Consider the following 14862-nt stretch of genomic DNA (forward strand, 5'->3'; position numbering starts at 1 on the left):
TACACTGCTAATACAAAAGGTTCTGCATTAGAAATAAACCCAAAGTCAAAGCTCTTGTTGTCTATGTTCAATGGACTCCAGCTGTAAAGAGGACTAGTCATGCCAGCTTTCAACGAGTCTTTGCTTTTTTCTGATAAATTCCTTTCCATTGTCTGATAAAGAGCCAGATGCTACTGCTTCTAAAATCACCTGGTGTTTTGCCACTGGCTTTTAATAACATCAGAAACAGGCCCAACCCAGGAATACTATTTATTAGCTACACTGATATAAAAATAAAATATTTCTGTTTGAATGCTTAAGAATGTACTGTAAGCAACCATGGTAAGATGATTTCACTTAATGGTTTAGATTACTTCCTGAAAATAGCACTGGGGATTAAAGCACCCAAAAAGTGAAACAGAATTTGTCTTACTCTGAGGAAGCCCAAAAGGAAAGCAGGAATACTCTGGCTGCTTACACTCCATCTCAATGGGCATCACTTAACAATATACATTTAACAGATGGTTAAATGAACCTCATTATTCAGTATGAAAATATTTTAGTACTATAAGACCAGGACTCAACAAACACAAACAAATACTCCTGAGCCCCCAGAACAGAATCAAAAGAAGCATAATAAGAGTTGTTTAACTTATAAATATTTGGGAACCTGCAGTGCTGGGAAGTAGCTTTCAAACTTCTGTAATTCTAGTGTTGTGGTAATCACAGCTAAAAACAGATGCTGCAGGCACTGATGCTGAAGAGAATAAAAACCAAAAAATAAGACTAACTGAATGAGCAAATTCTGGGAAAACAGAAGCTTGTTCATCCAAACAAACAGCACTGAAATCCTTTAAAAATATCAGCTCACTAACTCTTTATTTCTCTAAGTTGTGATACAAGCTGCACAGAAGCTCCTGGAAAGCTATATACTCACACTTCGAGCAAATTTAGTGGTTGTACGAAGTGCCAAGCTAGTTGAAGCTTTGGAAACCAAGGTCCTTTACTTTGCTGAGGGAAGAGGCAGAAGTGTTACAGATTTCTCTGCCCTGCCCAGTCACGTGCCAGGCCGATTGGTATCAGCCACATTGCAGACAGTTATGCTACTATTGTCTACTGCAAGCTAAACTGAGATTTCAAACTTCATCACCTGCCAATGGTGAACGCTTCTCAATCAGCAGTGACCTCACTAACACTTGAACCAGTAGCAGAAAAGTGTAACTCCTAGGAACCAGCTGACATTAAATATCCTAATTCATGATACCCTGTGGCAGAGGCAGTGTGCAAAAAGAGTGTTGGACTTCAACTGTTATGGCTGTTTGTAATAAAAAGGCTGTCCCGAAAGTCCACATCCATTTTTCCTTAGTTTTTCTAAAGCACATTAGCCATTCTGACAAATAAAATTTGTCCCTGTTTCTAAATATTTTTTTTGTACACCAGTATTAACCATCACGACGTCACTCTCAGAAGAAAGTCCACTGTCTTCCTATGCCTGAAATGCTTGCAGCAAGTGGGGAATAAATAATGTGCAATGTTTAACAATGGTACATGAGGGTCTGAGGTCTCAAAATCACTCCCCAGTATTTTGTCTAAGCAGTAACACTTCATGCAAAAGCATGCAGTATAGCCCCTTGCGTGCCCATCTGCTAAATGCTCATTGCCATGCACTGATGACTTAATGGAAATATATTATGAAACTGAAGGGACACCTCAAGGTTATTAGGCCTAAAAATGGACCTACCTTGACATTTTCCCCATATTGAAGGCCTTACCTTAAAGAGGGACATTCACACTGAAGCAAACTTGAAAAGAGAGAACATTTATACAAAAAGAAATTTACTTGGCCTGTGATTTCCTAAGTTCCTTTTGGTGTTACTGAATGATACTGCATTTTACAGGACTTCTTCCCCACAGTGTAAAGGCAAAGTCATTATTCTGCACGTATGATGATACAATCCACTGTCACAAAAAAATAGAGGCGTGCCAAAAAAACCCCACCAAAACAGTATCATGACTTCCCAACACAAGGTTAAAAATCCCTCATTAAAAAGTAAAAAAAAATCTTTGCCTGTTAGTGTCATGTATGAAAACAAATCTGAGATTATAAAACTTATGTTTTGGGCTAATATATTTGAAAGTTTTCTCCAGAAATGCGGTCCCTCTTTAAGGATTCCAGCCATATTTCACAGTAAGCAGATGGTTGCTGCAGCAATTTAAACACACACCTCTCTAATTGAACACATTTTCGGGAGCCATTCAGTGAGGCACCTACCCATGAGACAGGTGTGGCCTCTGCCTGTTTGCCTGTGCAAACGGGCCAGCTGCACACTCTGTAGGTGCTGATTTGTATTTGCTATTTATTACCCAGTTTCCAAACACCGTGGGCATCCGGCTTGTCATAGGTCATCGACAAAGGGCTGCCAAAATTTTGCCAGTTTTTCACTCATTTAGGGGAGGGGGAAAATTCCCAATGCTCACTGTCTCCAGTTGTAACCCACAATCATTGGCTATAACTAGAAATTCATATTTGGGAATGATTTTATTTCAAACCTTTGCTGCAGCACAAAACTGGAAGAGGACACATTGCTGGCATCCTTAAGTCAAGACTTAACAAGGGAGTTTAGGTTCACAAGGAAACTGCATACAGACAACATGGCTCAGATAGTGATAACTAAGGGGGGAGGGACTTTGATAACAGTTTATGATTATCTTAAGAGTTACCGGAGGTGCAAATTACTGTAGGAGATTTGAGACTGAGGATCAAGATGAAATCTGCTAACACTGAGGTCTGGTATAGCACAGAACACTCTTCCAAGGGAAGTGCAACGCATTCGTTAATTTAAAAGTCAGGCTGATCTTGAGCATTTGGTTTTTATCAATTTTCAGTCATGTTTCTTCACTGTCACAGAACTTTGCATTAAGCATCCTGAGATTACCACAGAGTGGAAACTGAGGCATGGAAAGGTCAGGTGATGGACCCTGGACCACACCATGAGTTTCTGGAAAATGTGGTAGAAGAACTTATGTATCTTGTAATTCTTGGGTCTCTGGTTTTATCTGCTAGACCAGCTCTCTGTTCCTGAGAAGTCAGAACTGCAGAAGGAACATACAAATATTCAGAAAACATTCTCAGTGATGTAACAGTAGGAATGGAAGAGGCTGCAAAATGAAGTGAGTCACATTACATGAACTAGATGGGCCAGCGGCAGCTGCTGTTGCTCCATACTGCAAGATACAATTCTGCAATAGGCTACCTTGTTTGTTTTGTTTCTAATGCTCTGGAAGAAAGTGAGCTTTTAAAATGGAAAACCAAGAAATTATGAATGCACAGAGAAAATTAAAATAATGTATTGTTCTGTGAAAGCTGCATGTTCATAGTAAATCATCGTAATGTGATTATTTTGTTAACTTCATCTCCATAAAGGCACACTATGAATGGATTGCCACAGGCACTGATAAAGCCATTAGCAACGAAACTTTGGCTTAATTGCTAAAAAAGAAATACATATGGCAAACATCTGTTTTATCAGGCTTTGTATTACCCTCTGGCTCAGAGCTCTTCAGCTTTTTTCATGTGGAGGACGTCTTAGTCAAAGTCTCAAATCTTCCCAACCCTGACATTTACAACAGGGTGGATGGAAACAAGAAGTCTGCCTGTTTGCATGCACGTGTTTCAAGGGTGGACAGTGAAAACTCAACACAGCCTGAAAGGACAGTAGAGACCATCCCAACTGCACAGTGCCTAATAGCTTCCTCTGGTCTCACACTGAGCCACTGTGACCAACAGCATAAGAAACAGGAGAGTGATTTTATTGTGGTCGTCTAATTCTACAAAAACCAAGAAGAAATCCCTCAGAGGGCTGGAGCACCTCTCCTATGAGGACAAGCTGAGAGGGTTGGGGTTGTTCAGTCTGGAGAACAGAAGGCTCCGGGGACACCTTCTTGCAGCCTTTCAGTACTTAAAGGGGGCTTATAAGAAAGATGGGGACTAAATTTTAGCAGGGCCTATTAAAATAGGACAAGGTTTAAAACTAAAAGAGGGAAGATTTAGACTAGATAAAAGAAAGAAATTTTTCACAATGCAGGTGGCAAAACACTGGAACAGGTTGCCCAGAGAGGTGGTAGATGCCCCATCCCTGGAAGCATTCAAGGTCAGGCTGGACAAGGCTCTGAGCAACCTGATCTAGTTGCAGATACTCATTGCAGGGGGTATGGACTAGATGACATTTAATGGCCCCTTCCGACCCGAACTGTTCTATGATTCTATGAGATTGATGTTGATACGAAGCTACCACTGACTTCAGCCAAATGAGGTAAGACATTTTGGGCAGTGATGTTCCTCCATCCCTGGCAAGCGGGACTGGGATAGTGTGTATCTTTCCACCACTTGTGCACACCTCTGAGCTTCACTGGCTGATGTTAGTGGCATGTCAGCAGGCCACGAGTTCAGACTGGAAAGCCTGCAGCCAGCCAGATATGTGCTCATAAACGACACAAAGAATTTCTTGCAGAGAATCTAAGATAAGGAGAAGATTGAGGGAAAAGCTAAATACCATAAAACACACTTTTGCTTCACTGTCTCAATTAAAAGCTTTGCCAGTAAATAAAATCTTGTGGCAATATAAGGTTCATCAACACACATTCAAGGTGAAGTGGTAATCTGTTTCAATCACTGTTTTTAATGCGTATCTTATTACAGGGTAGACAGAATCACAGAATCACAGAATAGAATCATCCCATCATGTCACTGATCTACCACACTTACCACCTTATCAATGACTTTGGTAAGAAAGTAACCAAGTGCACCCTGGTTTTCATTTGTATTACGCCAAATACACTTTGAAAACAGAAATAACCAACTTCACCAAGTCAGGAGCACAACCACAGAAATAAAGGAAAATGGAGAGAGGAGAATCACTGAATACCATATCAAGGCCTTTGTGGTTCTTGGACAATAAATGATGTTGCAAACCATAGTGTGGTGTTATGGCTACTGATTAGGGAAATTTAATTCTCCAAATGGAATAAAATTCCAGGAAGACAAAAATATCTTAACATAGGAATAAAGTGCCTCAAAGGGATTTCTGTCTCACAACAGTTGTTCTGGAACATAGACATGTTTGCACCAAAACTGTACTTCTTTCTTGCATATGCAATTACATATTCATGTCTTCATTAAAAGCAGCAGAGAAGAATAATATTATTCAGAAAATTTCAAGACAGTCTATGAAACTCTAAGAATTAGGTTTTAAGAACAGAGGAAATGATCTTCAAGAGACACTGTCAAGGTCACTGGAGCTTAGATGTAACAAATATTCTCTTCATAGCTGTTCAAAGGTTTCCCTGATTTCTAATGTACATGCCTTGGAGCTATCACTTTTCCTGCAGTAGCTTAACATTTATAAAAGCTCTACATTGGAGAAACCCTCATTATAGTAAACCATAGTATGTATATAAATATAAACAACTAATTTTGCCACTGAAAAGCGTCACAATTCTGGGTTTGTGAAAGGAAGGGCTGGCAGATAATACGCATCATAGGTCTGGGCCCCAGTGCATTTTCACCCCTTCGCATTCTCTATTCCAAGTCATTAAGCTGTGGGAGCAGACAAAAATCCTTCACAGCAGGTTTCAGGGGCGCCAAATCTGCTTTCATTGTCCCTACCTAGCAGAACCTGGTGTGGTACTCCTGTCACTGCTTAGCCATCTAAACCTCAGCCATTTGTAGGACTGCTCTAGCCAGGGCATTCTTGCAAGCTTTCAGAAAACACAGTCAGTTTTTCAACAACCTTTTGGACTTCGGTAATTTTCATTCCAAGGTTGAAAATAGTTAGGAAAGAAATTTCAGCTTCCAAAACATCATTAGAATAATCAAATCATGTACAAACTAGAAAGATATTAATGGTATATTTCTGATATAATAAGGAATATGTCTGCATACATTCACAGCATGAACGAGATTTTAAGAAAAAAACAACCTCTGGCTAATAAATAACCATGCAGTGCTTCTTCCGAGTCCAGTTGAAAAATTCAGACTTAAGGCTGGCAGAGCTGAAGAGACATACCTGAACTATGGAGAAGCACAGGCCTTACAGTACCACGTAATATAGCTCCTCAGAAAATCTATTATGGCAGAGAAAGGATAAAAGGTAACAGAGGAGGAAGACAGCTGTGCTAATCAAGGAAGTTGTGGTTTTGGGATCAGCAGAGTAGTGAGGCAGAACTGAAGCAAAGTTTGTTTCCACGCTAGCACCTCTGTGACCTCCCTTGGCAGATTGTCTGATGGGACCTCAGTGTTTGATCATTTTCCCTAATGACTTTACTTGTTTAGTGTCAGTGTTAATATTGCCCAGAGCTCATTTGAATAGACCGTATGTTTTGGGTTTTTTTGAAAGTGTGTATGATATAGCAATTATAAAATTTCCCCCCTTAGTCATCTTAACAGTTGGTCAGAAAATAGATGAATACCTGTGTAAATATACGCATTCTTGCATGAGCCAAATTTTGTATGTGCATGCAAAACTCGATTTGAATGCACAAATGACTATATATGCATCGTAAGCTTCTTTCCCTAAGCATATGTACACTCACATATCACATGCAAGAATGTCTATTTTCTGACTAATAATCTGGCCCCTCTTTTCATAGCTATTTTCACAGATCTAGGCTCTCCTGAACATAAGATTAAAAATATATTTCTTTGATCCTTTTTCAACTTTACAAGTCACTTTTAAATAACCAACAGCCCTTTATCAATACTGAAAGATGTTAAAAACCATAAAACATTCAAAACACAGGCATTAGTTATGTTTTTTCCATAGTTATTCCATAGCTATGGAACAGTTATGCTTGTTAATCTGAATCAATGAATCTCAGTGCTACAACCACAACTGAATTTAGAGAGGAACTCTCCATCTATATTTTAAAGTAGACTTTATTTTATTAATGTTCACCTTCTTCCCTCTTTCCTGTATCTTTCAAAGTCAGTGAAATCTCCTCTAGCTTGGCAAGTATCCAAAATCATCTTTTCAGCATGTGAAATTTACTGCCCTTTACCATTTCTGAAGTTGCATAATTAATAATTATATTTTATTTGTGTGATCTTTCTCTCCATCCTAGATATATATCACACTTTACTACTTTCCAACTAATAAATGGTTCAATCTTAAGAGGACTATTAAAAATTTCAGTATGATCTTGCTGAAAGATTTCTACATGACAACAAAATCCAAGCAATTGCAAAATTTATACAGCTGGTACAAAACAGCCGATGGATCATAAACATAGTGTAAATATATGTCCTGGTCTGAAGGGGAAAGAGGTTAAAGAGAGCATCTGTCATTCATTCAGTGGCTGGTCCAGCCCAAACCACGACAATATATAAGACATACCCTTGCTAAATGTAGAAAAGTTATCAGTAAAAGTTGATAGGACCAGGTGACTGGGGAAGATATCTTGGAGAGAGCAGACTGAGAACATGAAAATAATAGGGATGCCTGTAACAAAGGCTACATATTATCTGAATTCACCACCATAAAAAAAAAAAAAAAAAAAAAAAAAAGAGTTCAGAAAAAACCAAGCATACAGAACTACTAGACTGTAGGAATCAAATTTGGTAGAATAAAGAAAGTTGGCATATACTGTATGGAAAGAAGGAGTATGAAAACCCAACATTATAGAAGCAGCCTGAAGAAAAATGAGAAAAGGTGTAAATAAAGATGTAAAAAATCACCCTAACAATTATTAAAGAGCAAGCAGCTTTCTTGAAAATTATACAAAGGACTACTCTGAAATAATCTGAAATCACTACCAAAACTGAAATACCCAACTAAAATACCATTAAAGGAAGCTGAAAAGAAGAAAAGGAACAAAACAACAGGAATTAATAAAATAGGAATGTCTTTACAATATAACAGCACCGAAATAATTACCAGAAATAGAAAGATGCTGCTCTGAGAAGGTAGAAGATATTTCTATCAACAATGAATAAAAATGTCTGACATACTAAATCCCTCCTGACTTTTATGAAGGACCATCACAGCAGGAATACTTACAAAAATAATAAAGAACTTGTAAAAATACCTATTGTCAAAGTGACTGTGCATCTTGATCATGAAAGGAAAACAGCCAATAAACCGACTAGATGTTAGGAATCTGGGACTTACTAGATGCAGGCATGAAGTGAAAATTATTTTGGAATTGTGCATCCTGATTTGATAACTGTATTACTGAAACATTGATGAATACTGAGCAAAGCAACACAAATTACTGTGAGATGAAAGGCCAAATTCTAGTTAAAACAGGAAAACACATGCAACTCAGCTAAACACCAACTAAGGCTGTCTGCAACTATCCGAGGGCTGTGGGACCTGACTGGAAAGAAGTTAGTTACAGTATTAAATAGGCTTCAGATATATACTAATAGGGTTAATTTAGGTTTACACTTCCTACATTAGTGCAGAGAATTGCAAGTCAGCTCAGGCACTAGGTGCAATCTGGCCGCGCCTCCAGAGCAGAGCTGGGCAGCAGGGGAAGGAGCTGCCATGCCCAGCTGGCTGGAGCCTTTCCAGGAGAGGGGCTGGCTCAGGCATCCCTCTGCCTGTAGCTACTGTATTACAAAGTTTCAATTCTCCAAGAAATATATTAAGAAAAACTTCCCCATATGACAACGCTATATCTTACTATTACTCCTATTCACAAGGACTAACTTTCACTTACAGTTGTCAGTCCCTTAGGGCTCTTTCTGCACAGCTACAGAGAGAGAGAGAGAGAGAGAGTTCTCCAAGAGTGGACTCACAGGAGCTGCCTCTCAGGCTCCCGTTTTCAGGTTAAAAGTTAACCTGAAAGTTAACCTCAGGGCAGCCCCGTTTTCACCACCTGCACAAGGAACTTGGGGAAATACATCCCACTGGACTAAAAATAAATGCGAGAGCAATTCTGCAACGTCAGAGGGGACATTTTCACCTCTAAATTTAAGTTAGGATTCAGTGTTGAGCCCAAAGTTTTGTTATGTTTTGTTTTGTTTTTTTTTAAACACCTTTGTAAACTATCTAAAGAAAGAAACAAGTACCTTGATCTTATTTACAGGCAAATCAAGCATTGTAATTCAGAATGTGCAAAGTCAAAAGATGCAAATCAATCTCAAAGGATTTATCATAAAATTATTCTTTTGTACTGTTCAAGTACAAAATCTACTGCACACATTCTCAGCTGAAAAGCTGACATTTGGTGAACTGTAAATATTATTATCCAGAGGAAGACAAGAATAAGTAAAGTATAGTAAAGTATTTTTGCTTGGCTTTTGTAGTTTCTGCATGTGGGGCTGCTACATATTATTGTTACGTTAAATTAGAAATCCTTGATTATTACCTAGGAAATGTAAGTACCTCGGTTTATCTAATCCTGATGAATATTTCTTTCCCCAGGAAGCTGTTTTTTCAAGCATCTCCAGTTAAAATTTTATGAATCAGAAATCCTTTCCTCTGTCTTTCACTACAAAATCCAGTGGCCACTGGCAATGCAGGACTGTAGCAGAGTTCACACAGAAAGTACAGACAGTATATAACCAACTGAAATAATCTCTTCTGATCAAGCTATCTTTAGGAACACAGGAAAATAACCAAAACAGGGCCTCGAACTCTCTCATGGTTTATATGACTGAACATAATGCACATCTTCCTGTGCATTAAATCTATTCCTGACACTTACCTTCACAGAAATAATGACAAGGCAATCTTCTCAGTGTGGTTTTTATGTTGCTATTTCAACCCTCAAATGTTGCATCAAGTAATCTCATGTCTCAGAAAAGCCAACAACTAGAATTGTCAAACCAAGTTGCCTCTGAATGTTATGCAAATTGCTACTTACAATCCGAGGTTTGAAGGGTGGCTTGATTTTCCTTTGTTCTAGAAGAACCCAGTCAATTTCCTTGAAAAACGGATGCTGCTTAATTGCGTCTTCCCCATTCTGCGATGCCACACAGCCAAGTCGCTTATTTGGGTTTTTTGTCATGAACTACAGGGTGGAGGAGGGAGAGAATGAAAAACTTAAAACATGAATCGCAATGGCTGGAAATCAATTACACATTCCAATTCCTAAAGCCTAGTTTTTAGAGACAGTCCCCTTTCAGAAGGTTATTTTTTCTGTAAGAGCAACAAGGATGCTCTTCCAAATTTCAGAGGTTCCAGCCAAACTAGAAGATTCAGACTCTGAAGTACAAGTTTCCTGCAGGAAGCTCTTTCAACAGATTGCTGAGACCTCCTAATTTCATCTGGCTTTGAGTGCTACAGGAACAGATTCTCTTTCGGCATTTTTCAGGCTTGGCCAAAAATACCAAAAGGAAGAAAGAAAATATTAAACCCTCCAGAGACACTTCCAAATAGACAGTCAGGATAGCTCTTATTTTATCTTATTTGCTCTATCTTAACTATTAATTTGGGGGCTAGAGGGTACATATTATGCTTACTGCTCTTTATTTTCTTTGGGTACATAGGTCGCATAATCATACACTCCATTCAAGCAGACATTTCTAGGATTTTATTCTAATACAAGTAAGAAGAGCACCTGCAGCTGTGTGAGTTATAAGCATTCTGTCCTTATGTTTCCAGAAATACATGGAGTGATCAGTACCAGCAAAAAGCTTCCCTTGAGAAACTCCACGACATAACTCGTACATTCCCTTTCATCTTTAGTACACCCTTAGTGGCAGCATCTGGAACAAACTGATCTCCTCTAATGCGGTAATTTCTAAACTTCTCACTTTTAAACTCTTACTATTCCTTTCAGCAAAAAGTTGTACAACTGGTGTAAGACGTTGATATCAAATGATGGCAGCTGATAATATTTTTCCTGATTTTGCTATGTTATTTCTTCCTTCTTTTATTAGCAATTACTCTACTTATTTCCTAATGCATGCGGACACAGAACCCTTCCAATTCAAGTAGCAAGGAATGTTGTTCTTATACACACACACACACACACTTCTAGAATTATCCCAAGCTTTACTGTAACTTCATATTCAGCCATTATAACATTTTTTAAATTTAAAAAGAAGTGTACAAATGAAACAAAATGTGATAATTGTTCAGTGCCTTTTTAACCTAGGCACCACATTATACTATACATTTGTAGAAAAAAAAACCTTACAAAAACCAAAAATCACTATAATGCATACCCTTGCTTTAGTACTCCAGTTATTAGATAAGTAACTACTGAAGCCCTTAAGATGGTTTTAGGTAGCTAGATCAACCATCCCCAGGAGAAGAGCATTGCTATCATTTTAAAGATACGATATAGATCAGCGAGGCAATTCTGTCTGTGGTTTCTGACATATAAGCGCCGCTCCGAAGATGATCCTTCTCTTTGGTCTTGTGTTCAACTGTTCTGCAAGTTCTTTTGCAAGTGGACAAGTCATATCTAAACTACAGGCCATATTTTATATAGGCAGGAGAAACAAAGGGTTTGAAAGGATTACTGTGCTTTGGTGAGGTCTCTTGGAAAACCACAAAATGCATTCCTACACCCCTCTGCTTTATTTCACCTCCAGGACTGGAGCAAACAGGCCAGGAACCAGCAGCCACACATTTTGCAGAAACAGAACATGGGAACTACAGGATACACTTTTTGTACTGTATAATCCAGGTATCAAAGAAGTAAAATCTGATTCTAGTATCTGCAATGCTCTATCTTTGTTTTACGCCAGAGGCAGGGAAAACATCAGAACATGTCATTTTTAAGAAGCTTAAGACATGAGAGTATGCCTAGATCGTAGTTTAGTACTGTACTTCACAAACCTCAGAAAACTTGGAAATGGATGATGAGGGACAACAAATTTTACGAATAAATACTTAAACAAGCAAAAATATCATATGCAAAGATGATGAAATAATCTCAAGTTTCTGAAGTGGACATTTAATTCTATAAATTTCATCCCCTGCAATAAATATTGATTTTTTTCACCTTCTGTTTCTGAAACACAAGCTGACATTTATTCCCTGTTTATCAACAATGATGGAACTGTGAGGGCAGAGACAGCTGTTAACTGTACTGTGTTGATGAGATGGCTGCCAATGGAGCTGACGGCCATAGCTGTGTTGCCTTTTTATTTTCCCATATTAAGGTAGGAATCTCCTTGTATGAAAAGAGTAAGCTTTTAAGATCAGAATTCCTACTGACTTAAATGACAACAAGGCAAAACAATGCTGAGATAGCCATGCAACTTGGGATCCAAATCAAGGATCAGCAGGCCCCCAAAATTTTGCTTCTTGAAAAAAATGGCACAGCTTAAAAACAGTTCTGCTTCTGTACCCAGAGGTTTCTGTCATCTGGGTACACAGGGAACACACATTGTAGACACAACCCCTCTCCATTGCTTGCACAGAAGCACAGAACTAATTTCAATGAAGAATTGTTTTCCTTACCAGACAGGAAAGAATTTTAAATAGCAATTCCTGTCAATTCACAGAAACAGGGCTAATAAGAACTGTGGGATTTCATGGGATAAGCAACTTGCTGCCTTGTAATACTGAGCTATAAATTATCCTCCTTAGCGTTTTGTTGGTAATAAAAGAAAACTGTTTCTTCAGAAAATAAGAAAACATTGTTAGTTAATAAAAGAGAACGTCTTCTTATTAAACTTCCCTTACATGGAAAGGGGGAGTGTAAAAATACACAGTTTCTAAAGAATAAAAACCATGTCTCAAAGCACAATGTGAGGAAACGAAGTGTTCCAAAGTTAATCCCTTGCTACCATTCAGCAGTAAAACACATAGACGCCTCTTTCTTTCCTCTGTTTTTCCTGTTCTGCATTTAACAGAATGTGGACAAGGATCAGATGAAGAACACAAGTTTCAAACATGTTTCACACCATAGCTGCATAGGCAGCAGGTTGCTAAATATAAGGAAATGTTTTCTTTTTATGGTGTAAACTGGCACAGCTCTATTAAATTATATCAGTTTATGCCAGTGAAGACATCTTGCTCAATGAGGAATAATCTATTATTATGGTGCAAATCTACTTAATGGATGCAACTCTCTTTTTAAGGTCTATAATGACATTAAGTTAAGGATTTAGACAGAAAGATGCTAAAAAAAAAAAAAAAAAAAAAAAGGAAAAGCTACAACTACAGCAAAATATAAACCACTATGCCCTACTATCAAAATGTAGACCCAGCAAAACAGCCTCATGAAATTTCATAGTAAAGTCAGCTTTAAAAGAAATGAGAGGGTTTGCACCCTTGCACACCCTTGCACTTACATTCACAAAAATACATAGCTTACAACTGCAGCCCAGTTCTGTGTCTGCATTTGTGAGTGGTTAATGAATGACATGTATAACATTAACAGATATCTCACTACTTGCACCACCAATGAGATACCATAAGGCTCTGACTGTCAAAGCTGTTTCTCTCTTTCCTCTGTAAAACAAATACCTTCTCCTAATAGTTACAATGGCTCTTGTACAACACACTTAACCAAGGGTTATCAGTTAACTTTTCCCCTCCAACAAATGTTTCCATGATTCAGAATAATAGAAAGGTCAGTTAATGTAGCTTCATGGAAGGACCCTGTGGATGGCAAAGGAACAGATCTTACATACCGTGAAACCAAAACACTACAGAAAATCTCCTGGATTTCAGTGAAATTCAGATGCAGATACAAACATTGAAAATAACCCTTTCTTTTCTCTACAATATTCCAAAATAACCCCTGAGCCCTGGATATCAGCCTGAATGCTGCAGCTCAAGTCCATACGTTTTAACTGCTGAACTGAAAATAACTGAAGGGTCTGGAAACAAAAACGGATGCATGAAAGTATCATGTCAGCTAATAAAAAGTCATAAGAGAGCTATCTGGGGGGAGAAGGGAGAATATGTATAAAGGTCAGCTTTATTAAATTCTCCATGTTCTCACTACAGTGAATGGCGAAAAAGAGACTTCAGCAAACAATTCAGAGAGGTCAACTTTGACTTCTGCTTTGAATCATCTGCTAGAGCATCTCTCTCTCTCAGATAAAATGAGTCAGAAAGTATTTTTTATTAAAAGATCAAGACGACGATTTCTGCAGAATGTGCTACTGTCTACTGGTGTTAAAAACAGAATTTCTTCAAATTTTATATATATTTTCAAAATGTAACCCTGTATGAAGATCTCTGCAGGACTTTACGCTACCTGCTGCCCTCTTAATTGAAAGTCTCCCTTATTCCAGATGCTGAAAGAAAAACAGAAGTGGAAATGTAGAAATTTTCTACTTTCAAAGGTAGAAAACTAGAATAAAAAGAAGTTGTTTTTTTTTTTTTTAGCTAGAAATCCTCCTCAGGTTTTCAAACTATGGGGATTGGCATACTGTTTCTGTATTGTTTTGCATTTTATTCTAGGATGATAGTAGTATAGAAGAAAGAATTTATGTCAATGTCACACTAATGAAGTGAACCTGACTTCAGAAAGGTAGTCTAAAAACTAAAAAGTTGTCCAGTGGCACATTTCACCTGATTAAAAAAATTGTGGCATTTGGTGACGCACTTTTCTGTCAAGTTACTAGTCATACTGAAAAACACCAATCAGGGCAGAAACAATTACACTAGAGTAAGACTGATTATCAACATGTTACGTGAACTATAACATAGAACATGCAGCTGTAAATAAGGGGCTTTCAACCCATCTTGATTATAGGAGAAGAAAGGCAGAGGGACAGGAAATTTTATAAGTGGGTTAAATAAAAACAATGTTTCTTTAATTACGTAGTGCTTCCCCCACTCTAGTGAACATGCGGCATATAAAGTGTCAAAGTGATAGCACAGTTCTAGTTGGTTGGGTTTTCCCTGAAACATGAATCTGCGGTACACAGATTTATACAGTGTACAACTGCGTGGAATACAAACATTC

At 38.1% G+C, this 14862-nt stretch overlaps 1 protein-coding gene across 1 annotated transcript in view; it reads right to left on the minus strand.

Moving 5' to 3' along the window:
* PRKCE (protein kinase C epsilon) overlaps positions 1 to 14862 on the minus strand; it is a 293299-nt gene that overhangs the window by 9621 nt on the left and 268816 nt on the right. Inside the window, exon 14 of the mRNA XM_074144291.1 lies at positions 9847 to 9993. Coding sequence (XP_074000392.1) covers positions 9847 to 9993 — 147 coding nt within the window. The remainder of the gene's footprint in view (positions 1 to 9846; positions 9994 to 14862) is intronic.

This window comes from Numenius arquata, chromosome 2, assembly GCF_964106895.1.
Source record: "Numenius arquata chromosome 2, bNumArq3.hap1.1, whole genome shotgun sequence".
Classification (NCBI taxonomy): Eukaryota; Metazoa; Chordata; class Aves; order Charadriiformes; family Scolopacidae; genus Numenius; species Numenius arquata.